Source organism: Maylandia zebra, linkage group LG13 (genome assembly GCF_041146795.1).
Source record: "Maylandia zebra isolate NMK-2024a linkage group LG13, Mzebra_GT3a, whole genome shotgun sequence".
Lineage (NCBI taxonomy): Eukaryota > Metazoa > Chordata > Actinopteri > Cichliformes > Cichlidae > Maylandia > Maylandia zebra.
In genome coordinates, this window is record NC_135179.1 from 20,573,907 (window position 1) to 20,600,877 (window position 26,971).

Consider the following 26,971-nt stretch of genomic DNA (forward strand, 5'->3'; position numbering starts at 1 on the left):
AGCCACCCTGGGGCGCACTGACAGATGTAAACACATTCATTATAAAAAAAAAAAGGCACTTATGATCTATTAAAAGTATCATAATTATTACAGAAAAATAATAATTTGGAAAATAATTTAAGGAATGAAAAGCAAAAGGGTGGATTATGAATGATAACAATATAGATTTTGGTTTCCTTCATTTCCTTCTTTTTCTTCCTCCTCCTTTTCTTTTAGAGTAAAAAAGTATATTTCTGGAACACATTTAATGAACCATCCACTTACAAAACAGATGATGATCAGCATGGGGTGCCTTAAGAAAAATAAGTGTAATTTCAAACAGTATGTTTGTTTTTTTTCCACACTGAATAAATCTATTGCCATTACAAAGAAAAGCTACTGTCTTAATTTACTGAGACAGAGCACTGGGACTCTTTAACTTCACTGTATTACTTCAGTCTTACATGGCTAAGTAGGCAAAAACTATGGCTCAGATGAAATTAGACACTCTCGTGTCGTGATTCATTCTTAACTGTTGGTAACACAATACTTCCTGGTTGTTGTTATTATTATTATTATTATTTTTGGATATGTGAAGTATGACATGTCAGCGTTTCATCTAGGACACAAACAAGTCCACATCATTAGTCACTATGCGGTATGACGTGTCTATAATTAACTGAGAGCAGGGGTGACTTGCTCCACTGTTCTCTTGTGCCCATTACTTAATTCAACAAGATGTGAAGACAAGGTTGTCACCTAGCAAAGATGCTGCAGCAATTCACATGCACAGACTTTGTCAGCATGTAAACAGCCCCGGGACTCTGTCTGCGGGCGAAGAACTAGTCTTGCAAAGCACATCATACGATGAGTGCCCACATGAGACTGCGCTCTGTTAAACCTGAGAGACTAGACTGCTTTTGAGGAGGTGCAATTTCACAAACTCAGCAGAAATGACACCAAAAGGCCACTGCTGATATTTAAAGGAAAAGTTTATGACAAGTTGAGGAATAAGCAGGAACTCACTGCTTGAAAGGGAAAGGCTGAGGGCACAACCCGTGATCGTGAGACTGTATCATCAGCTCTAACATAACAGTGGATATATTTTATCATGGTGGGAATTTACTACATATAATATGTAACAATCATGTCATAATGCAGGTTTGATTTATCAGGGTTCATTTCCAATTACGGTACTGAAGTCAGCCTTAAGCTTGCTCATGTGCAGCAGCTACAAATGATGATATTTTGTGACACTTTTTTTTTTCCTGAACTTGAAATGGTTGAAAGAACAAATGAGTCAATGAATGAATCATATTCTCTGATCTCTACAGGCTGTTTAGACGCTGGCGAAAGGATCTTTAATAACCGGCTTAACAAAGAAGCATCTCTGTCATGCGAGCAAAGGGGGGGCACCGCTTTCCTCGACATAGCGCTCTCCCACGGGAAAATCGAATCAGTGTGAAGCCTTAAAAATAGCATCACTTTTGTTACAGCGCCTGGAGAGAAACATAATATTTCAGTTGATTACTTAAACACCTGTAAATTAGCATTTTGAGAACACATGGCAGATGTGTCAAATCAGGGTGCCAGGTGCATACAGGCTGCTCCTGCCACATTAATGACTGTTAATATTAGCTTTGAGCAGCGTTCTGTCAGGATTCCACATGTTTCATAAACATAAGATTATGCCATCTGATTTAGTCATTTACAAAGGTTGCAAAGGTGAACGCAAACCTAACACTGTTTTCGGAACAACTTTAGCACGAAGAAGAATGTAAATCTCTCAAAATTTTCTCTGCACGTATCACATTTAGTGGCTTCTGTTATCAATAGATCCTAATTTAGTTAAAGCCCACACAGAGAGCATTCAAACTGTCAGAGAACTGAGTTTCTCAGAACAAGTAATATCTTCTCACATGGACACAAATAAGCAAAAATTGAAAACTATTCACAACTGATGGCTTAGATTACCTTTTGAAATTGTTTTTATTTTCATCCAGCAGAACATTGCTTTTGGTATTACTCACAACTAGGGTTGCCAACCGTCCCTTAAAAAACGGAATCGTCCCGTATTGAGCTAATAAGGGACGCACTTTGTCCCGTAATACAGTGAGAATCAAAAGTAGTCTATAAATGTTAATGGAATTAACGCTTTGTTTGAAAACATAATTCCCAGCCCCTCTCCTGCTTTGTGATCAATGAGCTGACAGCACACTTATGACAATTTGAGTATGACAATTCAGATTACCGCTTATCTCATTGGTCGAGGAAAGGTCGCTTGCGGAGAAAATACCGGAAGACAACAGATGACCACAACAACAAGCATGGTCAACAGGGAAACAAACGCCGACACTGCGGTGCAAGTCTCGGACGACAGTACACCTAAAGCTGGGCAGACACTGTGCGATTTTTTCAGTCACGTTATTCAGCTCCTGCTCAAACTGCACGATTGACTCACAGGGGTTAGAAGTTGGTAGGTCACGATGCAGGTCTCACACTATACCGCCCGATGCTCTGATGCGACCTGAGTGCTCACACTGTGCCTCCATAAAATGAAGGTTATAACAGAAATTCTGTTGCTCTCTCGCTCTCTCTGTCTTTCACTCACACAGACACACCACCACCATCAACTTTGCTAAATTGCTAATGAAAAACACTGATCAGGCAGCTGTGATTAAGCAGCAGTGTAAATCCAACTATTTTCACGGTTGTTGTGGTCGTGATAATTTTGTGATGCCACATCGAAAAGGCTCGGATGAGCTTTCCAAAGTTCTACAAGTTGCGCCTCCATCGCTTGTGTCCAGATCATCTTTTTCACCGACGTTTACGTGTTTGCGCGTGAGCAGTGTGAGCGGCTGCGGTGACACCCTCACGAGCGATTGATGATCGGGAGCTGGTCGTGAGGTGTTAATCGCTTCTCGTTACCCCACGTATACTACACGATGCACGATGAAGGCCAAAATCGGGCCGATCACCAAATCGGTCGCACGACTCAAAAATCGGCTCAAAATGGGCCAAAAATCGCACAGTGTAAGCCCAGCGTTAGAGCAGCAATGTTTGTTCGCTCAGAGAAAGAAAAAAAAGGCTGCAAAAGTACAGGGAGGAATGGGAAAAGGGAAACACCTGGCTGGAAAAGTGCACGATAACACCTATAAAGCGCACTGCACTGTGTGCCGGCACACTTTTTCCATAGGCATGCTTCTAATGGTGGGCACATGAAGAACACGAGGGGCGTGAAAGCTCGGGGAATCCTTAACCAATTTTTTGTCCACCAGGCCAGGCTGAAGCAGATATGGTATGTAAACACTGGTTTGTTTTTTTTAAACCCTCTGGTTAAGGTTAATATGGGCATGTGCAGTGAATAGCAGCGCTATGTGGCCAGAAGTGTGATAATATAATTTATTTTGTGTAATAAACAACTGCAAGGATAGATGATTACAATAAATAGATGACTAATACATAAAAGTAATACATAGATGAATATGATGAGTTAAGATGCATAATCATGGGAACAAGCGGGTTTACAAACAGGAGCAGCTGATTAGCATTAGAAAAGCTGAAATAATACCTCAACTGAAGCCAATTGTACTAAATGCACTATATGTGCACTGTTACAAGAATATTTTTCGTTCTATTGTTTTCTATTAATTTATATAATTTTAAGTTAAGCAGGACAGAGTTCTTTTAAAGAAAGATTTACTTATATTCTCAAAAGTTAAGCATGACAGGCTTCTGTTTAAGAAAGAGACCTGTTTTACTGTGTTAATGTTGTCATTTTGAGCTAAAAATAAATGGCTAAATGATCATTTGTTTCCCATATGGTCATATCACAAAGAATATGCATCTGCTCAAATCAAATTCAAGTCAAATGGTTAAAAAATAATTTCTCACACACACACACACACAAAAAAAGAGCTACCACACTGGGAAGGGTGAAGACAACTGGGTTGCCCGGCCCTGGCCACGAGGTGTCCCTTATTTATTTTTCAGGGAGTTGGCAACCCTACTCACAACTGAATGTTGACTGTGTCCTCTCCCTTTCCCTGTCTAGCCACCTGTTCTTGCACATGGCACCTGCAGCTCAAACAATAAGAGTGGCAGGTTTAACACTCAAAATTTATCTGTTGTTATTTTTAAAACAAGAGATTAGGCAGAAATGGACAAAGAAAGGCTTCAGTTTTCTTTTTGTTTATCACTGTGATTTTACATAAGGAAATAATAGGCTTTACAGGAAGATTCTTATCGACTGTTGTTAGCTAACTAAGCTACTGTTAGCACTGTAGTTGCTAGTTCCCATATCATGATTTGACATTTCACCCACAAATTTTAAAACAGCACATCTTCTATCATCAAATAGTAAAGAAAGTTTTCAGGTAACATATTTAACTACTACTCTTTATTTTTTAATAGAATTTTTATGTTTGCCTGCTTTGTTTTCCGCTAATATCTTAGAGTGGATGGGACTAATTGATAAGGGGATGCAGTGATTTACGGCTTAAAACGAATGTGCAACAGGTTCCACCTATTTCAGGCAACGATGTTGGAGCCCCACAAATTACTAGTCATATGCTCTCTTGCCTCAAAATAAACATTGTTTTTCTACTACAGGTAGAAATCATCCAAGGAACCAGCACTCCTTATACTTATGCTCCTGTTTTCTTGGTTCTGAAAGGACAGCCACTGATAGAAAGAGGCTAAATTGATACCATTTGATTTCCAGTCCTCATTACGTTAACTTTAATTGCCCACCATATTGTAACAAGAAACAGGTCAAACACACCAGTTAATTTAACAAATGTAATTAGCCATCAACATGTTTAATTCATATTAGAAGTACAATACTCTTTTAATCCGTGTTGAAATGTTAATCATATATTGTAGCTGCACTGCACACTGCTATCACAACACAGAATTTGAGATTTCTCTCAGCAGCTTGGCTTGCGTTATCAAGTACACAAACTATTAACTCACACATTCTAGTGTTACTTCTGTTATCCCTGACAGGAACTGACTACAATGGCAAAATACAGGAAGCATTTATTTATTTATTATTTTACACTTTCAGGATATCATGCATGGCAACAGAGGGATGTCAGGAGGTACATCAAGAGAACTGTGAAGGAATCTGCAAAGGAACAGCTCCTTGGTATGTGCGTGTAGTACTACCGTCTCCCTAGTATTAGTGTCGGAGTGTTTGGTACAAAATAAATATTTTTTGGTTGGGACAGACGTGAACGCTTCAGCTGAATGTTGAACAAGTGCTGCAAGGTCACATTCTCATTCTCAGCGTGTTCTAGGGGTGAACTTAGAAGCACACCAATGGTTTGAGCTGCTTATATAGATCTTTCATTTCATTAATCATATACTGAATAATTCACATCACTCAAAATTCCTAATGCAACCGACTATTCTCCCTCATAGTGAAACCTATTAGCCAAAGAGGCTCAGCATATATTAACCAACATAATTTGTTGGCTGTCTCTTGATGATTCCACTGTAGAGGTCACAGTACAGTAGGTCTTTAAGCTTTGTACAGCCTGTGTGTGGTCTATGTATTGTGTATATGAATGTAGCGTAAACACCACCAGGTGAATGCAAAAGCCTACCTTTTTCACAAAACGTTCCAGTGAAATGAAGCGGACAGTGACAAGAAAGCTGAGCTTCACCAGGCGGCTGCAGCTGAAGGCACGTCCCTCCGTTGTGGCAAAGACTGTCGCGGCAAACTTGAGGTTCATTCATTGGATGTTCTGGCGCTTGTGTGGGAACTGCAAACGTTGTTGCAAACACTATGTCAAAGGTAGGTGATTGAGCTTCCAGACTTGAGGAACTTGTTGTGGAGGCTTGTATGGCATGCACAGTGAATCTGGAAGATTGATCAAAAGTTTGAGTGGCCAAAAGCCAATCTGACATAAATTATACAGGCTTTAAAAAATTCTGATTTGTATTAAGTGAAATTACTCAGTAAATAAGAGGCGCAGTCATTTAACAAATAGACATATTTTTGACTGCAATCCCAGAAAGAAGTAGAGAATTCAAGTTTTATTTGTCATGATTACTAGTCAGTTTCCCCCTGGCTTCGGACAAAGTGTAATGCACCTTGGAAAAGTGAGTACAGTGTTTTTAGCAATAAAAACCAAAAAATGCAGAGACTTTACCTGCATCGAGCTATGTTGCTGCCAGCAATCGCATCCGATGTGTAGAAGCTCCTCAGTTTATTAATTTCAATGACTTCAAGACAGCCAGTGTAGTTGTGGAAAGGTTCTGCTTTCTTAAAAAATATATCACATGCAGAGAATTTATTTTATTCAGAATCTTTAACAAGCAGTAAGTTAAACAAAAAAAAAACAAAAAAAACAAAACAAAAATTTTTTTTTATGTGGGATCAGGCCCTGGAGCCTTGCCTCACCTCACTGAGGACCTTGGTATGGTCATGGAACAAGACTTTTGAAAAACTGTCAGACTCCCAGAAAGGAGAAGCAGAGCTCTGCTCACATTATATGCAATGAATGCTACTGACCCAGTTAGGCAGTGGAAGGAATATATTGAGGATCTCCCTAACTCCACTGACATGTCTGTGAAGGAAGCAGGGACTTAGGAACGGCTTGGCCATTACTGAGGCAGAAGTCAGAGTTGTTTTGGTTGGCATGCCCCCGCAGCATTGCATGGAAGTCAGGGACAGTGCATCAGAGATTTTGGTTCCCGTTTTCCAAGAATAAGAACCAGAGGGTATGCTCCAACTTCAGGGAGATCCCACACCTCAGCTTCCCTGTTAAAGTCTATGGAAGAGTAATGAGAAGAGAGTCCACCTGTTAGTCAAACCTCAGGTTTGACCAAGTTGTGAGACAGTAGACCAGCTCTTGACCTTCCCAAGAACACTTAAGGGTGCACAGGTGCTTTCCTAACTACTCTAAATGTGCTTTGCAGACTTAGAAATGGTATATGACCACATCCCTTAGCTCTGGGAGTGTAATTCATCTGACTCATTGTTGTGGGCTATTCTGTCCCAGTAAACGATAGTGAGAGCTTCCTCCTTAATATGTCTGGGCTCATCCTTAGAGACAGGGTAAAGGGCCTGGCCATTCAGAAGGGATTCAGAATATAGCAGTTACATTTCTACATTATAACAAGCTAGTTGAGGTGGTTCAGGCATCAAACTAGGATGTCTCCTGTGCACCTGCTAAGTGGAGTTTTTCAGGCAGGTCTCAACAGGAAGAGACCCTGGGGCAGACCCAGGACATTAGAGAGATTATATCTCTCACTGGGTCTCAGTTTCCCCCTGAAGTGCTGGAAGAAGTGGCCATGGAGAGTGGCCTGGACTTCTCTGTTTTGACTGCTGCCCTCATGACCCAGACCCATGTGTGGATAGGTGTATAGTAATTATAAGTTGTACCTGACTGGGAATAAACTGTTGTGGCAAACCCCCTGTGAAGACATTGTTCGTTCTTTGGATCATGTGTCCCAACCAGTAATTGCTTGCAGTACTTTTAATTTTCTCATGGCCAGAAAGAGTGAGCTCTGCTTCACAAGGTGCCAGGCGTTGTCTGTAGAACAGTATGAACACATCAGATCAAAATGTATAAGAAACAGAGGTACACTATGTGTTAAAAAATGTGTTTTGTATTAATGTTGTAAACAAATCAAACATTGTGCATTATCTGTATAGAAGTTAGATGTTATTTTCTTGTATGCTGTGGTACTATGGTAGATGATTAGCATATCTTCCACTAATTTCAGTAAATGCCAATGGTAAAAATCTTCTCACTAATGACATTTTGAACTCCATTTTGTTTTTGTCGAGGTGTCCTATGTAAGTGCGAGTCTCCACACAACTATTTTGGATCCACCCCACAGCCATTCATAGATTTCAAAAACCAATTCTCCACTCTGCAACAACAGGGGAGAGCAGATAATTACCTAAGTGCAGATTCTGGACTAACCAACTGCAGCTTGAGGGTACTCAGGCCACAGATGCACAGTCCCCTCTACTGCGTCTCCTGATACTCCTTGTTCCCTAAGTGGAAGTTAGAAGGCCCACGAAGCAATCTAGTCTGATTTGTTAAGCCTGTACTTTGCAGGCTGTTGCATATGCCGGCTAAACACTCGGGGCACTAACTCCGAGCTGCATAAGTCCTTCCTCCAGAGCCAGCATGGAGAAGCGGTTAATTTAGAAGCAGTCTGCCAGAGCGGCCTGGCCAGCAGCCAGAGGGCACTGTGTTCACTGTCCTTGAGAAGTCAGCCCCACTGGGTTTCTATTTAACATATTGAAAAGCGTCTTTGACGGGAAGATATATTAAAAGTCTATAATGAGTTAGGCGGTGACGTTGAGGATGGCCGTGGTGGTGTAGCTGTGGGTCAAATCAGACAAAGATGGACGGACTCAGCCATCAGACAATTACAGAGAATTTGCTTTGTGACACCAGAAACTATTTTTCCACACTCCCAACCCTCTAGTTATGACAGCTCTCTTTCTTGCAGTGTCTCAAGGGGTTGGTACCGAACATTATGATTGATTTCTACTGCTGCTGTATTTTTCTTGTAGGAAAGAAAGAAGGGTGGAGCCCTGTAGCCTCTCAAACCTGACTGGTCTCTTTTATATTTAGAGCAGTGCTGCTTTCTGCCAACCCCCCGCCAAAAAAAAAAAAAACATGAGGCAACTTTCCCACTCAGCATTGTTCTAGCAGGAAATCATTTGGTAAACCATACTCAGTCACATTCAGTATTTCAACTTTTATCTGTTTGCATCTCAAAAAAAAAAAGTCATAATCACCAACCCAAAATTAATTTCTGTCTCTGTCTTACAATCTGAAACTTTTTTTATAAGTCAGAAATGCTCAAAAGTCATTGTAGTCTCTACTCAAATGCACAGCAAAGTGGTTTGATATGAGATGCTCTCTCCTTTGTTTCAGCTTCCAGTTCATACATAATAAACTCTGTGTCTTGAAGCTAGACCACAATCTTTCTTATGTCAGAATATAATGGAAAGGGCTGGCAGCAAGACTGCACATGGGCTTAGAAACAATATAACTAAAGGGGCCACAGCCTCACTTTAAATCATTTAAACATTGATTTTGTGCTCGGCTCTTGCTTGTTAATCTTTTCGTAATGAAAAACTGCAAATGAAGACTTTAGAACAGCCAATAAAACACGGCTAGTGATCACTAATGCATTTTAATAGGCACATTCTGATGGTTGTTTTAGTACTTCAAAATGAAAGCCCATTTGCCCATTTGTAATAAAATCTAAATTCTTAGTCTGGTGATTCCTGCCAATTACGTATTTTCCCCCTGTTTTAGTTATAACCTTTCTCTCTCTAAAAAAAAAAAAAAAAAAAAAAGAGGAAAAGAATCCACCACACTTGGAATGACTGAATAACTAGGTATCAAGCTAATACCACCTGAGGTGCTCACACAATTCGAAGAAAAATTGTATATTACCAGGCCCTAATTGGCTTATCATTGTAATTGCACTCCTTTTCTCAACAGGGGATGCACTTATGCATGAAACAGAGACATGTTAAAATGCATCTAGGTTGATGTCTATGTAAATGCACCCTGTCAATTAAAATATATAACATTAAATTGCAACATAATGACATCTTTAGAAACAAAAATACATACAACTGAACAACATTAAAATGAGCTGACTGAACATAACATCCAACAGCAGTGCGTTTACAGCCTGTTCTGGTATATGTGTTTCTTTTCACCATGCATGCAGTACAGCTCTTGAATCTTGAGCCACTCTATTCAGGTCCAACAATTATTAAGAATATTGGAAACATGCACACATTTACAGAAATGCAATATACAAGGCAAAAAGACTTTTGTATAATTCTAACGAACTTGAAAATCAATATTTCATATAACCAGTTTTATTCTTCAACACAGCCTGAACTCTCCTTTAATTCCTGTAAGTAGTTCTCAGGAATAAATCACCAGATGTCTTGAAGGACATTTAAAGCACTTCTTTGGATGCTGGCTGCCTTTTATTCTGTTCTCTGTCAGGATGGACAGAATAATTCATTAATGTTAATGTCCAGGCTTTGGGGAGGCCAATCCATGACTGATAGTGTTCCACTGTATTTTGTATTATCTGGTATAGTTTTACTGCATTGGCCACGTGTTTGGGGACATTGCTATTAGGGGTGCAACGATACACAAAATTCACGGTTTGGTTCGATACTTTGGTGTCACGGTTCGATATTTTTTCGATACAAAAAAATGTTCATGCCTTTTTAATTTGTCATTTATTAAAATTATAAATATATATTTTAACTCAAAAGTACAGTTTTTAAATTTAATGTTGCTGAAACAAAAGTAATTAAAAATATCTCAGGGCTCTCAAAATTTCAAAATCCCTGGTAGCCCTTCGGGCAGGGACTCTTCAGTTTTTGGTAGCCCAAAATAAATGTAAGTAGCCCGAATAAAAAAAGAGAGTAATTTTTGGATTGATGTTTTGTTTCCTTTACAATATTATACATTAAAGTATAATATTGTAAAGGAAACAAAACATTAATCAAAAAATTGTTGAAAAACAAATTACAACATTGTATAAAAATTACAATCATCAACTCAAATACTTGGTTCTAATTGAACAGAAATTTCTATGAACTTGTAAGAACTGTGTAGGACATGAATCAGTCTGTGTCAGATCCTGAATTTGAAATTTCCACCGAAGTCACGGGTAAGAGACAAGTGGAACCAAGATCTAGGCCATTTGCTTTTTGAAGTTTGCAAAGACTGCTAAATTTTGCCAGTGGTAGTTCACTCTTTGCAACATAGTACGCTGTTCTAAACAGATTTTTCAGGTTTATTTTTAGTATGTTATTTGCAATTGGTGTTTGTTCTGGGAAAGATATTGCAGACTGAGCAATAATGCATTTCTTGCATTTCTCATGGATTCTAATGGGGGCCTTTCTTAAAATGACTGGTCCCAGTAACAAAGGCGCTTGTCGACTCAGAAATCGAGAGAAAACCAACAACACACCCGGCAGAACATTATGTTGTTTACACGGGTGCACATAAGTGGTCCGCATGTGCGCATTCGCTGTCAAAATAAAAGACGCGCACCAGATAAGAAGTTGCAACGCGCGTTTGCGTCCATATAAAAAGCACTGTTTTTGTCCGCTAGAGTGGGATTTTCAGGCCACATTCCGCACCACATCTCTGTGTGTTCATCATTTGTTTGAAGCCAGCTCACCTCCTGCAACCACTTTTCCGAGAATACGTGCTTCTTTTGTGATTCGGACTCCTTCTGACATTTGTTTGGAGGTGGAGGAAGACCAAAGTAATTGCTTAAAGGAGCTTGCTTCTTCGACATCTTTAAGAGTTCTAAACAAATGTCTGTCCTCCTCCAGAAAATCTTATGTATGCAAACACGCGTTGCAACTTCATATCTTGTGCGCGTTTTTTTTTAATTTTGACAGCGAATGCGCACCTGCGGACCACTTATGTGCACCCCTGGTTATTTAGCTCGTCATATTGCAGCCACAGAAATTCTTTTGTCCATGAAACCATAAAGCTGCACTTTCTTTTTGCCTTATAGTCTGATTTGTCATAACTTTTCCGTTTTGTGGTGAGCTTTTCTTTGGCTGTCACTTCTTCACCCTTACCTGTCTTATTTGGCTCAGCAGAACTAAAATATATATCCTGCTGCTTTTACACACACACGCACACACACACACACACACACACACACACACACACACACACACACATAATAGTCAGCGATTCTCTGCGCGATCAACCTCTCATATGTTTAAGCTTGCTGCGGGAGATTTCACTTGTCATGTTTGCATAGTAAGCTAACAATTGATAAGACGATGTCAGAGGAATTGGTGCGCAAATTATCATCACTCACCAATCAGTACTGTCGCTCTCTATACACAGTTCGCGCGATTGCAAAGTGAAAGCAAAAAACAAGCGCAAATTCAAACGCGATTTCAATATGTCACATATTGACAGTGGCTCACCGATGCCAATGACATAATTACCCAGCTACATTTCCGAAAGAATGCAAAAGCATTGACATATATTTTTCCTTCCTACAATACCCCGACGGCCAGGGCAGAGATAGATTTTGGTAGCCCGACTGGAAAAATCGCTAGCCCCGGGACGTTGGGCTAGCGATTTTGCAAGCCCTGTATCTGATTGAGGAATCACTCATCTTTGGAAAAGAGAGTTTATTACAGAGAAATGGCTCTTTCCAAAATAAAAGCAATACTATACGCTTCTTCTGGGCTATATTCTCAGCAGCATATTGTAGCGGGTCAGGGCTGTTCGGGGTTCTGTTTGTACAGTTATGTTTTGTTTATGTTGCCATAGTGACGGGTGACGCCCTCTCACTGCGACGGTGTGTCCTTCCGGGGTCAGAGGGCGCCCTGTGTGTTGTTGTTGTTGTTGTTGCTGTGCGGTTGCCGCTCTGAGCAGTTAGCTAGCGGCAGTGTTCTTCTGCAGATGTCAATAAACGGCTGTGCTCCCTGGCTAGCTCACGGGAAGCAAGACCAAACGACACCTCCGTCTCCTCCTTGTCTGAGCTCGCCACAATATTAAACATATCAGGTCCCCATAAGGAGAATCATGTGCTAACGGCTGTCTAAATGACTCGGGTAAAGTTTGTAGCATGCATGCTTGTTGTTTTTGTCTGCTTCCATTAGGATGATGTCGGCGTAAATGTGCAGTCATATTCGTTGTGTTCCCACCAGGCCCGGCCCTAACCAATCTGGCGCCCTAGGCAAGATTTTAGGTGGCGCCCCCCTACATCGGCAGTGTAGTGTATGTACTCACAAGAAACCGAATAGCTTTGTCTTTGACCTTTTTTTTTTTACTTAAAGAAAGCAAATTCACAATCAGAATAATTAACAAGATAAAAAAAATATATGAATAAATAAATGAATACAAAAAATAAAAAATGAATATATGAAATACAATAAATTTTACATACATAAACACAATAAAACGTGTCAACAAGTTGGATAAAATAAATTAAAAATACAATATAAATAAGGCAACAGGAACACCGATTGATGCTGCTGCATCATGGCTGGGTTGTGCTGCTGATGCTGCATCACTGGTGGGTTGTGCTGCTGAAGTGGAGGCAGCAGCGGTAGATGTGGTAGATGGCCCAGGGGTGGGATTTAGAAACTTCAACAGTGCATCTGAAGAGAGGAGTATGTGACACCACTGAGTATTAAAGTCTAATAATAAAAACATATGATTCCAGGAATAAAATGAAATGATATAATATAAATGAAAAACCAAAGAGATATATGTATGATGTTAACTGATATGCAAATTAGATTAGATTCAATTTATTGTCATCATTACAGTGAAATGCTGAATAGCAGTGTTGAGTATTGCAGCATCGACAGCGATCAACTCGAAGGAAAATGACGACGGAGGCAAAAATGTCCTTAATATTTTGGGAACTTTATTCCTCATTAACACGCGGCAAAACTTTTCTCATGGGTGCCATTTTCGTTGTGGTATACTTTTTTTTTTTCTTAGGGGCGTGATGACGCAGCATCCGTGCTCTTACAATGAAACAGTGCCTCCTTGTGGTGGCAACTAAAATACTGTCTCTGTTAAACCACAGTAACCATAATGCAGTTAAACACTGTACAACATGAGTACACACAATGAATATCTTAACACCCCCTCTTGTACTCAGGTTGCTGGAATCAAAGAAAAGTTGTACAATAAACGATAAACAGTTGTACAATCTCTACCACACTTCCTTTTTTCTTTTTCTCTCCTTTTTTCTTTTAAGCACCAAACATAACGTTAGCAAACTTAGCAAGTTTTAGCTTAGAAACAGGTTTGGTCATAACATCTGCAACCATTTCTTCAGTGGTGCAATATAACAGACACATTTTCTCTTCATTTACAATGGACCTTACAAAATGATATTTAATGTCCACATGTTTGCACCTCTGTCGGCTCACAGGGTTTTTAGCCAGGGCAATTGTTCCCTGGTTGTCCTCGTACACTATTGTTTGAGTGTAGCTGTAGTCATCTATACCTTTCAAAAGCTGTTCTAAATATATACACTCTTGCATTGTGGAAGCCAGAGCCATATACTCTGCTTCACAGGTAGAGAGCGCCACAGTGGGCTGTTTCTTGGTCTTCCATGAAACTAAAGAACTGTTGTTACATAGACGTACACAGTAACCAGTAGTGCTGCGTCTGTCGGCAGTATCACCTGCCCAGTCAGCATCACTGTAGGCCACTAGACCCAAATTTTCATCTGTGTTTCTTCTAAAACAAAACTTCTTATCTTTGGACCCTTTGAGATATCTCAACACATGTTTCACAGTTCCCCACTGTTCTTCTGTAGGCTCATGGAAATGTTGCGAAAACTTGCTTACCACAAAACTCAGGTCAGGACGGGTACCTGATGCAAGGTATATAAGACTGCCTACAGCCTCTCTATACATCCTCACATCTCTTATCTTAGTAGCACCTTCTGTGTAACACAACTTCTGATCACAGGGAGTTCCTCTGGGTTTACAGTTCTGCATGTTAGACCTCATCAGTATCTTGTTGACATAGGTTTCTTGTGACATTGTTACACATCCATCAGACTGAGTGAAATCAATACCCAGAAAATGCTTAAGTCTGCCCAAGTCTTTCATCTTAAATTTGACTGAAAGCATTTCTTTCGCATCCTTCATTACCTTTTCATTGCCAGCAGCAATTATCAGAGAGCATGAGGGTGGGAATGGATGTTTGTGTCTGTGTGTTCCTGTATGTCTGTGTCTATATGTCAGGTTGGGTATCAGACGCCACCTCTCTGGGGACACCTCAGGCCCTCCAAGGTTTGGAGGCCTATCTCCACCCACCACCACTTCCCCTGCCGGTGGCGGACTCCCTCAGGTGTCGGTGTGTTGGTGGTTCTTTGTGTCTGGGGGTGGGCGTCCGGGTACACACCGGCTCACTCCTTGGCGGCCGCTTGTCGGGGCCTGGGGCCTGGGGCTCGCTCGGGCCCCTTTGGAGGTGGGGTGCCCCCGGCCTCTCGGCCTGGGGCTCGGTCACTCAGGCACAGCTGGGGGCCGGCGGAGCTCACGGGCGCGTCACTGCAACTCCCCCTGACTTCTGCTCCGCGGCTGCTGGGCGAGCCCTCATCTGGGACTCTCCTCAGCTCTTACTGGAACAGTGGCGCGGCTGCCCCTCTGTTGGTCTTCCATGGTCTCTTGTGTTCTGGGGGCCTCTGGATGTCTGGAGTTTTGATCTCCTCCATACCCGCTTCACACCCTGGAGGACGGGGCTGTGGCCCCCCCACACTCCCTAGCAGATCATTACATGGAGAAACCTTTGGAATGCAAGCATGCTGATCCACACAGGTATGCACACATGGGTATTCACAGACGCGGACTAAAGCTTTCTTGGCTTTAAGACATGCATGCGCTCAAAGCACACTGTGCGCTGTCTATCTTGCGTGCTGCACAATATCGTTTATTATTTAGTAAATATTGATATCTATGACTAGCTAGTTTATTGTGATGGTGCTTTGTTTTCTCTATTATTATGTTGCTCTTTGTTGTTTGCTGTCTCCTCTGTTTGTTTGTTTTGTTTGTTTTTTTTTTTTTTTTTCTCCATACAGGTGACCCAGGAGTTCTTTTTTTTTTTTTTCTCTCTCTTCCCCCCCCTTCTCACCGTCTCTTCTCCCCTTGGGTTTTCTTTCTTTCTCTCCCCCTCTTTCTCTCATTCATTCCCCCTGTCCTATTTATTAAAAAAAAAAAAAAAAAGACAAAGGATGAACTGAAGCTCTGCCATCACGTAATGTCGCATACTGCTGTTTCTGATGTCATTTAAGAAAAAAAAAAAAAAAAAAAAAAAAAAATTGACTGAAAGCATTTCTTTCGCATCCTTCATTACCTTTTCATTGCCAGCAGCAATTATCAGGTCGTCCACCCAGATGATCATAATCACCTTACCATCTTTTGTCTCTTTGGTATAAACACAGTGGTCTGCTGGGTTTTGCCTGAAACTGTTCGCTGTTAGGTATTCATGCAAGATCCTATTCCAGATACCACCACATTCTTTTAACCCATACAAGGATTTTTGTAATCTACAGACTAGCCCTTCTCCCTCTTCATAACCTTCTGGCTGATCAATGTAGATTTCATAATCAATGGGAGCGTGTAAATATGCTGTCTTCACATCCATTTGATGGAGTAACAGGCTCTCCTGCGCTGCTTTCTGTAACAAAACTCTTATGCTGGGTAAGTTGGCTGTTGGTGAGAATGTCTCTCCATAATCTATCCCCAACTGTTGGCTGTAACCTTTGGCTACGAACCTTGCCTTGTATCTGTCGTTTCCCTCAATGTCACTCTTAACGGAATAAACCCACTTCCCCCCTACAGTTTTCTTTCCCTTTGGCAAAGTGGTTAGGGTAAAAGTGTCATTTTCCCGTAACGAGTGAATTTCTTCATCCATGGCTTTGATCCAGTTCTTTGAGTTAGCTGATTCTATGGCTTCCTTAAATGTGTTTGGGACACCACACACTGCCCTGTAGCAGTAGTCTATGGTAGTGTGGATCTCATCGCTGCCACTGTTGGCAGCTACAAAGTCATTTAAATGTCCCGGTTTTCTTCTCTCCCTAAGAGGATACCTTTTGTTGACAAATCCATCACTTGTCACACTTGTCCCTTTTCGTTCACGCTCATCAGGTATACCACTTTGTGGACTTGTGTCTGTCACAATAGGTTCTGGAACCTCATTGTCCTTGTCACCTTTCTCTGAAGGTCTGTTAGCCATAGGCTGTCTTACTCTGCTACAGTCATCATTTAGTTCTCCCTCATCTGTCTGTGTTTGTCTTTCTACATTTACTTTGCTCACAAACTTAACAAGTCTATGTTTCTGAACTTTCTCAGTTTCAGGGTGGTAAACTAAGTAGGCGGGACTGTTCTTATCATAACCTACAAAGAAACCTTGGTCACATTTTGAATCAAGTTTCCCCTTGTCCTGTTTGTATGCATAGCACACAGAACCAAATTTCTGCCTTTTTGACAAGTCTGGCTTTTTACCTGTCAGCATTTGGTAGGGTGTTTTCCCTGTTCGCTTACTAAAGCATCTGTTCCATGTTACAGCAGCAGTTTGAATGGCATAGTTCCATAGGCATTTCGGTAGCTGACTCTCAATTAGCATGCACTTGCCCATCTCGAAAAGAGTACGCCACCCCCTCTCGGCGGTACCGTTCTGATGGGGTGAGTACGGGGCTGATGTCTCATGCTTAATGCCATTTTTCCTTAACAGGGTTTGGAAATCTCTGCATGTGAACTCTGTCCCATTGTCTGATCTAATGCATTTTACGTTGCCATATGGTGCAACATCCGCTAGAAATTTCTCTGTTGCCTGCACTGTATCAGTTTTCGTCTTCAGGAAATATACAAACACTGAGTTTGAATAATCATCAGTGAATGACTGCACATATTTGTACCCATCAATAGATTCAGTGGCTATCGGACCTGCTAAATCTGTGTGTACCATTTGTAAAGGAGCCTTTGCTCTTGTATCAGGATCTCTGTTTCGGGTTTGTGCAAACTTTCCCTGGATACACACTTCACATTCCTTTTCAGGTCTATCGGTTCTCCCCTTAATCTGCATACCGTTAACCACACCTTGCAATCTTACTACATCTTCATAGTTGCAATGACCTAATATCTCATGCCATGCCTGTATGTCATGACAGGTGTTACACTTATCATTACCCTCAACTTCAGTCTGCAAATAGTACAACTTGCCATACACATGAATGTTAAAGTTAGTACCGTCTTTGTGGGTCAACGTGTCCTGCCCTTGTTTAAAGGTGACTGTTGCTCCTAATGCAGTGGCTGACTTTACAGAGAATATGTTCTGGGGGTATGATGGAATAAACAGCGCATCTTTCAGCGTTGCTTTGCGTCGCTGGCCTGTATTGTCAATCAGGAACACCTCTGCGTCCCCCCTCTGTTGGGCGACGCCTCTGCACTGGGTACCGTCTGCCAGTTCTACGCTGTGTGACTCCGGTCTGAACGCGTCGTCGAAGCTCTTGAACTTGGCGATGCTGTTAATGATGTGTGAGGTAGCCCCAGTGTCCACCAACAGGCCTTTCTCCTCAATGCTGTACGCTGACTGCTGGACTTTGATGTCTACGCCCTTAATCCTGAAGGCATAATCTGGCGTTTCTGCTTTGGATCCGTTGCCGCTCTCATCTGCGACCTTCCGCGCGCCATCTTGTTTGTCTTTATGTCTACATGTGGTATCACTGTGTGTGCTGCTTTTGCAATGACTGCACCACGTCCTCCGTCTGCACACTTTTGCTCGGTGGCCTTTTAGTCCACACTTGAAACACACAATGTCCACATCGCTCTTGTATCTGCATTGTGCGCTGGATCTCGTGTGCTCACGCCCGGTTCTTCCTCCTGTTTTCATTACGTTGTCGCTACACTCGGATGCGCTTGACTTTTCAGTGTCTTCGAAACTCCGTAGCTTTGTTTTGAACTCAGCAAATGTCATATCGTCTTTATCGTGAGTAACGTGTATTGCAAATGGCTTAAAACTTTCAGGTAGACCTTTTAAAACCATAGCAATCAATAATCCATCACCTAAAGTCTCACCCGCATTGCGCAGTGCTGTAATGGCGGCCTCTGCTCTGATGACATAGTCTGTGACAGTCTCTTCCCTCTTTTTCTGAAGCGATGATAGCGTGGTGTACAGGTTGATGATTCGGGGCTTCCCCTTTCCAGCGTAGTAGTCCCTCAATATTTCTAATGCTCTTCTCCCATTATCAGGGGCATCTCTCATAATCAGTGAGAGGCTTTTATCGTCCAAAAATTGGATTAACTCGGCGTAAGCGTCAGCGTTCTTCTTACCGTCTGCTGCTACTTCAGCCTCACTGTTCGGTTCCTTCAGAACAGTGGCTTTTAATCCCAACAAGTGCAAATATCCTAGCTCCTTAGTTTCCCAAAGTTCATATCTGGTCTCATCTCCGTCAAACATGAGTCGAGGCAGCCTGCTTGCTCCTCGTTGATCCATGTTGCTATTTAGCCGTTAGCCCGCTATCCGTTGTGGCTCCGGATCTTCATGAGAAAAAACTCTTCTTCGAGTCGGCCCTGGGCCCATAACCTGTTGAGTATTGCAGCATCGACAGCGATCAACTCGAAGGAAAATGACGACGGAGGCAAAAATGTCCTTAATATTTTGGGAACTTTATTCCTCATTAACACGCGGCAAAACTTTTCTCATGGGTGCCATTTTCGTTGTGGTATACTTTTTTTTTTTCTTAGGGGCGTGATGACGCAGCATCCGTGCTCTTACAATGAAACAGTGCCTCCTTGTGGTGGCAACTAAAATACTGTCTCTGTTAAACCACAGTAACCATAATGCAGTTAAACACTGTACAACATGAGTACACACAATGAATATCTTAACAAGCAGAATGCAAAGTAACAGTATAATATCATATGAGAATGTTATGTTATGATTATCTTTGACCGAATCACAGCAGTGCTCATATTAAAAAACAGCATTCCCTCTCATGTGATATTGCTTAATTAACATTAATGATGTGCACTTTAACAACTAGGCTTACAACTATAATATATACAGGGGTGGAAAAGTGACTATTACCTGCAGGGTAAACGTTAGCTAACCAGAAGGCAATAACAATGTAAACAAAAAACACCTGCTTAAAAGTTGAATACAAATGAGGAATGGTGGGAAAGGTGGGAGTACTGTAATTACCTAACGTTACATTATTCTTTTCCATAACAATTTAGCCCCCTCCACAATATTAACTGACGTTAAAACAGTTAACTAGCTATTTATTGATTAGCAATTAGCAAATCATGTAACATTAGCTTAATGCTAAAAATTTAGGTTACTATCACATTCAGACAAATAATTTCATGTAGGCTAACGTTACCTACCTCTGTCTTTTTCTCGTTTCTCCTCCTCTTCTTTTCTCTTTTTTCTTCTCTGGGCACCTGACAGTTTTGGCCGTTTTGACATCTTGTGTTGATTTTTTGATGTGGTGACGTCCAAAAGGAACCATGATATGGGAAGGGAGGGGGCGCACCGTGCGGGGAGGGGGGGGGGGCGTAATGTTGTAACAAATAATATTTCTAGTAAATAAGCTTTACTTTGCATTTTAATTAACGTGGGATTATTTTTTGTATTTAGGAATAATAGTACCAACTTTTTTTTTCTTTCAACATTTGTGGCACTGGCGTGGCGCCCCCTGATGGACGGCGCCCTTAGCATTTGCCTATACGGCCTATGCCACGGGCCGGCCCTGGTTCCCACTAGTGCTGTCAGCGTTAATTTCGTTGAAATGACGTTAACGCCACAACACGGCAAATCTCCCTTAACGAGCTACCCCTGATCGCCCGTGCGTGGGGCTAGACGGCCAACACGTTAACGAGCTAACTGCGCTAACACACTAGTTCCCACTAGGGTTGCCAACCGTCCCTTAAAAAACGGAATCGTCCCGTATTGAGCTAATAAGGGACGCACTTTGTCCCGTAATACAGTGAGAATCAAAAGTAGTCTATAAATGTTAATGGAATTAACGCTTTGTTTGAAAACATAATTCCCAGCCCCTCTCCTGCTTTGTGACCAATGAGCTGACAGCACACTTATGACAATTTGAGTATGACAATTCAGATTACCGCTTATCTCATTGGTCGAGGAAAGGTCGCTTACGGAGAAAATACCGGAAGACAACAGATGACCACAACAAGAAGCATGGCCAACAGGGAAACAAACGCCGACACTGCGGTGCAGGTCTCTGACGACAGTACACCTAAAGCTGGGCAGACACTGTGCGATTTTCAAACTGCACGATTGACTCGCAGGGGTTATAAGTTTGTAGGTCACGATGCAGGGTCTCACACTATACGGCCCGATGCTCTGATGCGACCTGAGTGCTCACACTGTGCCTCCATAAAATGAAGGTTATAACAGAAAATCTGTCACTCTCTCTCTCTCAGTCTTTCACTCACACAGACACGCACACCACCACCATCAACTTTGCTAAATTTCTAATGAAAAACATTGATCAGGCAGCTGTGATTGAGCAGCAGTGTAAATCCAACTATTTTCACGGTTGTTGTGGTCGTGATAATTTTGTGATGCCACATCGAAAAGGCTCGGATGAGCTTTTCAAAGTTCTACAAGTGCCTCCATCGCTTGTGTCCAGATCACACGCTGCACAGCCGTGCTGCTCCGTCTTTTTCACCGACGGTTACGTGTTTGCGCGTGAGCAGTGTGAGCAGCTGCGGTGACACCCTCACGAGCGATTGATGATCGGGAGCTGCTCGAGGTGTTAATCGCTTCTCGTTACCCCACGTATACTACACGATGCACGATGAAGGCCAAAATTGGGCCGATCACCAAATCGGTCGCATGACTCAAAAATCGGCTCAAAATGGGCCAAAAGTCGCACAATATAAGCCCAGCATTAGAGCAGCAATGTTTGTTCCCCTCAGAGAAAGAAAAATAGGCTGCAAAAGTACAGGGAGGAATGGGAAAAGGGAAACACCTGGCTGGAAAAGTGCACGATAACATCTATAAAGCGCACTGCACTGTGTGCCGGCATACTTTTTCCATAGGCATGCTTCTAATGGTGGGCACATGAAGAACATGAGGGGCGTGAAAGCTTGGGGAATCCTTAACCAATTTCTTGTCCACCTGGCCAGGCTGAAGCAGATATGGTATGTAAACACTGGTTTGTATTTTTAAACCCTCTGGTTAAGGTTAATATGGGCATGTGCAGTGAATAGCAGCGCTATGTGGCCAGAAATGTGATAATATAATTAATTTTGTGTAATAAACAACTGCAAGGATAGATGATTACAACAAATAGATGACTAATACATAAAAGTAATACATAGATGAATAATGATGATGAGTTAAGATGCGTAATCATGGGAACAAGTGGGTTTACAAACAGGAGCAGCTGATTAGCATTAGAAAAGCTGAAATAATACCTCAACTGAAGCCAATTGTACTAAATGCACTATATGTGCACTGTTACAAGAATATTTTTCGTTCTATTGTTTTCTATTAATTTATATAATTTTAAGTTAAGCAGGACAGAGTTCTTTTAAAGAAAGATTTACTTATATTCTCAAAAGTTAAGCATGACAGGCTTCTGTTTAAGAAAGAGACCTGTTTTACTGTGTTAATGTTGTCATTTTGAGCTAAAAATAAATGGCTAAATGATCATTTGTTTCCCATATGGTCATATCACAAAGAATATGCATCTGCTCAAATCAAATTCAAGTCAAATGGTTAAAAAATAATTTCACACACAAAAAAAAGAGCTACCACACTGGGAAGGGTGAAGACAACTGGGTTGCCCGGCCCTGGCCACGAGGTGTCCCTTATTTATTTTTCAGGGAGTTGGCAACCCTAGTTCCCACCCATGTAATTGAGCATTGCGTGGCACATCCAACATACTGTTTTACTTTAGTCCATGATGCGCTTACCTTCAGAGTCATACGTCACATGAAAACCAAAATAATTCCAAACGCCAGATCTGAATGAGGGTGGGGAAGGTTCAATTTGCCATGTTGCAAGGAGAGCTTAACTTCTGTCTCGCTAGCTTGCCCTGCGCTCTTCCTTCTGACTATGCTGTCTGTGTTGAACGCTCAGTGGATCTGAGCTCGACAGTGCAGCCTAGGCGGAGTAGTCGAACGCAAATCCACTGAGCGCTCAACACAGACAGCATTGTCAGAAGGAAAGTTGATAAAATAAATTACAAATGTTGTATTGTTCGATACATATGCGTACCGAACCGAAAGCACTGTATCGAACGGTTCAATATCGATACGAGTATCGTTGCACCCCTAATTGCTATGTTGAAAAAAGAAGTTGCTGGAAATCAGATGCTTTCCAGACAGATAGTTGAATAGTTCATCAAAATCTGATGATACTTTTCTGTGGTGAGAACTAAATCAATTTTGCGAAGATCCTCAACACTACTGGGTTAAATGCAGGCCAAAACAATGACATACCCTCCAACGTCTTTTACAGATGGGTGTAGATACTCATTGTTGACCTCTCTTGACCTCCTCTGTATATACTGACCAAGGTTTGAACCAAAACTTTCAAATTTGGATCCATCACTCCAGAAGACCCACTGCACTGATTTTCATTCCAGTTCTTCTCTGATTTGGCATGCCGCAACATTTTCTGCCTTTCCTTAGACTGGCTTCTTGAAAGCCATCCTTCCACTGAAATCATTTCTGATGAGATTTTAGCGAACACCAGATGCATCAACTGAAGGGTTTGCTGCATCTCTCAGGTCTTGTGTCAGGTTTTTGCTGGACTCTTTTTATTTTTAAGTATATGGCATTCAGATACTGTAGATAGTTTTTTTTTTTAGGCCTGCCAGTTCTTGTTTTGTCCTCCTCATGTCCAGTTTCCCCTCCCAAAAAAATGTAAGGACACTACACATCATGCTGATATATGCCACGTTTTTGGCTAATAGCTCCTTGAGAACCAAACTGCTGGTATAAAAATACAATATTATGTTTGTGAAAATATGCTGTCTTTTTATTTTATCCTTGAATCATTCATATGTCAGTATTAAGTGGGTAACGTACAAAAACATTTCTCTGAAAATGGTCAGACAAGGACAGTACTGAAAATGAGTAAAAAAGCAGCCAAAGTCAAACTTTGAGAGACCACAAGAATATCCAAGTTAGACTGATTCATTGGAAGCAAAATATGACAGATATATCCTATCAGGACCTAGGGACTTCTAGTCCATTGTTCATTGTTCACTGTCTTTTTTCCATCTCATCTATATAATGCAAAAACAAGTGATGTGTTAGGAACTCAAGCTAAGTCCTCCATGGCCTGTTTCATGGCCAGGTCTGGAAAAGTAGTAAACGACTTATGCTACAAGATACACAGACCTCGCAGGTCTTTAAAATGGGATAATGTTTCTCTGCAGTCAATATTGCTTTTGCCAGCTTAAGGCTCAGTCCATTCAGTCTTCTATAATGAGTGACAAAATTTCTTCATCTGTAGCACAAAACTGAAACATGTTACTGGCATAGTTTGGATACTATATTCATTTTCTGTAGTGTTGTCTTCAGGACTAAGAAATGCTGCTTTATATGCTATTATATTACATATTTAAAACACAACACAAAAGGGGCTAAAGCCTCTGTAACATCAGCTTTCAATACATCCAGACTTTCATTATATATATAGTGTTTCACTCAGTATATTCAAGTTGCATTCAATGTATTCAGACTTTCATTCAATGTATTTGAATTTCACTGAATACACCCAGACTTTAATTTCATACTGTGTATTCAAGTTTCTTTCAGTATATTCAAGGTTCAATCAATCAACATATTCAGATTTTTATTCTTTTATATATATATATATATAATTGCACCATAAAGAGGGAAACACAGATAGATAATAATAATAATAATAATGATAATAATAATGATAATGATAATAATAATAATAATAATAATAATAATAATAATAATAATGGATTGCATTTACGTAGCGCTTTTCGAGACCCTCAAAGCGCTTATGTAGATCTCTACAATCTAAGACTTGATAAAAAAAAATAGAATACATACCTGATATTTACAATGTGAACTGTGCCATCATTAACATGATTTAATGTAGTAATCCATGTAACCTCTTCCTCTTCATTACAGCAAAAAGCATACTGAAACATTAATAGGGAGCTTCATGGGCTTTTTATTTCATTACAGAATATTTGTCTTTCGAGAGCAAAAATGACAAAATATACTTATTCAGACAATACACAATAAATTTAACCTACCTGTAAGATTCCATCGAGGATGAAGAGTTTCATGAAAAAGAAATCACCGTTAACAGGTCCTTGGTCCACATATAGTATAGTTCCTTGGGCCACAGTGGTTTGAAATCTCACAGTTATGTTGTTGAGAGTGCTGAGGTCAATACCTGGAAACTCCAGGTATGAACTCCCAAAATAATGAAGGTAGCTTGAATCTAGGACATAAAAAAGAAAGACAGATCAATTGGGAGGAAAAGGTAAAGGACTGAAGTTTCCTGTAAATTCCACTGAGAATCTCGACTGATCCCTGAAAAGAGAATTCAGCTTTTCATTTGGTTCCTCTACAGGGAGGTTTAGTGCATGGAGTAGGATAAAGAAAAGGCCCTTAACAATTTTAAAGATTCAGAATGTGACACCTGAGCAGGGCAAGTGGTTGCGCCACTTCTAATACGGACTTCCTGTTTTTTCTGCCTATGTTGCTTCACGAATGTAGATGCAATCTTTATCCATCAATTGATCTTGGAAATATGGATGGAATACATTAAAAGGAGATGAGAGGACAGTCAAAAAAAGATGCAAAAAGTGAATAATTACTATTTTGAAAGCAGATGAAAAGACTTTAAGGACTCTTCAAATATTTTCTCTTTCGCTCACTGTACACTCATACTATAAATAGTCTTATTTGCCAAAAAGCTGTGAAGCATGCAAATGGCACTAGATTAGGTGAAAAAGGAGTCTTGGCTGAAATGAACATATTCATACAAGTTTATTACATGCCTCATTTTATAGTGGAATAACTTGGCTTATATCATCCATGAGAATGGGCAATTATGGGGTATTTCAGTAAAAGTTCCACTGCCCGCAAGCTTATTGGGGGTAGTGACGCTGACAACTTTAAAAGACTGACTGAGACTGCAATTGGAGAAAAGCATTAGGGTGCTCATGCTCAATATATTTCTCATTTGAAGGAAATATTGGAATTTGTTGCAGAAAAGTCAAAGCCGAGAGCCTGTTAAAATGAAAGGCATTACTGGATGCACCTGTCTCATACTCTATTGGCTCTCATCTTAGTTTAAGAAAAATATTATACATATAAAATTTTAAACCAGAGAAATCAGACACTCCTTTAAAGTTGTTGCAATGATTAATCGGGCAGTTGCAAGTGAGACCTTTATCAATATTTGTTAGACGTCAAGTCCTAATAGGCCAGACCTCCTTTGATCTGACAGCTTGCCCCTTAGGACATTTGGCAAACAAGCTAACCTAAATACCTCCATTTTCTTTCAAGAGAAGTATGGCCAATACCCTGAGGAAAAACACACGATAACATAAAGTAGGAATTATAAGGAACAGACCTACTGCGGTGTGTGAATTAATGAGGATAAATGCATGCAGCAACAATGCGGTGCTGTCTACTGCTTCATTCCTGACAATAGGGTTTGCCAATGCTGATGATGGAAAATTACCCCTCAGAGACAAAGCTATTCATTAATTTTAAAGCCTTGTTTAGTCTGATGTAGTCTTTGATGCAGTCTGAGGCTGCTGCCAGGAGGCAGTATCACGCCTCATTAGCAGTTAGCTTCAGTCTTTTCCTTCAAAGGTCTCCTGTTTTTACCACTACCTTACACTCTCATACCAGATGTTTTTTGGGGTTTTTAATGCGAATGCCTCAAGTAACCAGTCATGCTAAATCTAAATAGTATATGTACACAATGCAAACTATCTTATATTTTCTCACTTTCATATCCTGATAATGCACCACTAGGTTTCTCTTTTTAAAAAAAAACAAAAACCCCACAGTTAACATTACTGCTGACCAAGCAGTTTGCCACTTCTGGGAATATTGGTTGATACAAATCTCTGAGATCAGATTTAATTAGGGCCCGTCTTAATACATGACCATAAAGGAGGTTAGAAAATTGGTATGAGTCATATTTAATGTAACATAGAGTGGTGGAGCGCCATGTTGCAGCACAAAGTGTAGGTGGAAGCCAGACAGGTTAAAGCAGGAGATATTCAACTAGAAAAATATATTTGGAGTAAATGTGAACTTAAGATCACTTAATAGGAGGATAGACTCTGGGCGGTGAGAATTAATTGATATAGACTTAATGTCCCATTTATTTAAAAAAGGCAGGATATAAGTCCTGTTTGGTCCCTGATTTATTGGCTAAAGTAATAGACTGACTGATTGAACTTGTCACAGGACAGA

The 26,971-nt window shown here is 40.8% G+C and overlaps 1 protein-coding gene and 1 long non-coding RNA gene across 6 annotated transcripts in view; one reads left to right on the forward strand and one right to left on the reverse strand.

The window, feature by feature from the left end:
- The window catches only part of eys (eyes shut homolog), a 177,394-nt gene that overhangs the window by 59,581 nt on the left and 90,842 nt on the right, over positions 1-26,971 (reverse strand). For all 5 annotated transcript variants that reach the window (XM_076891743.1, XM_076891744.1, XM_076891742.1 and 2 more), the window contains 5 exons: positions 24,784-24,974; positions 24,575-24,666; positions 7,373-7,523; positions 6,138-6,250; positions 5,589-5,845 (listed from right to left, as the gene is read on the reverse strand). In XM_076891743.1, the coding sequence (XP_076747858.1) occupies positions 5,589-5,845; positions 6,138-6,250; positions 7,373-7,523; positions 24,575-24,666; positions 24,784-24,974 (804 nt within the window). The remainder of the gene's footprint in view (positions 1-5,588; positions 5,846-6,137; positions 6,251-7,372; positions 7,524-24,574; positions 24,667-24,783; positions 24,975-26,971) is intronic.
- The window catches only part of LOC143421806 (uncharacterized), a 48,429-nt gene continuing 25,680 nt past the window's right edge, over positions 4,223-26,971 (forward strand). Inside the window, exons 1-3 of the long non-coding RNA XR_013101385.1 lie at positions 4,223-4,355; positions 5,048-5,128; positions 5,610-5,779. This is a non-coding gene — a long non-coding RNA (uncharacterized LOC143421806). The remainder of the gene's footprint in view (positions 4,356-5,047; positions 5,129-5,609; positions 5,780-26,971) is intronic.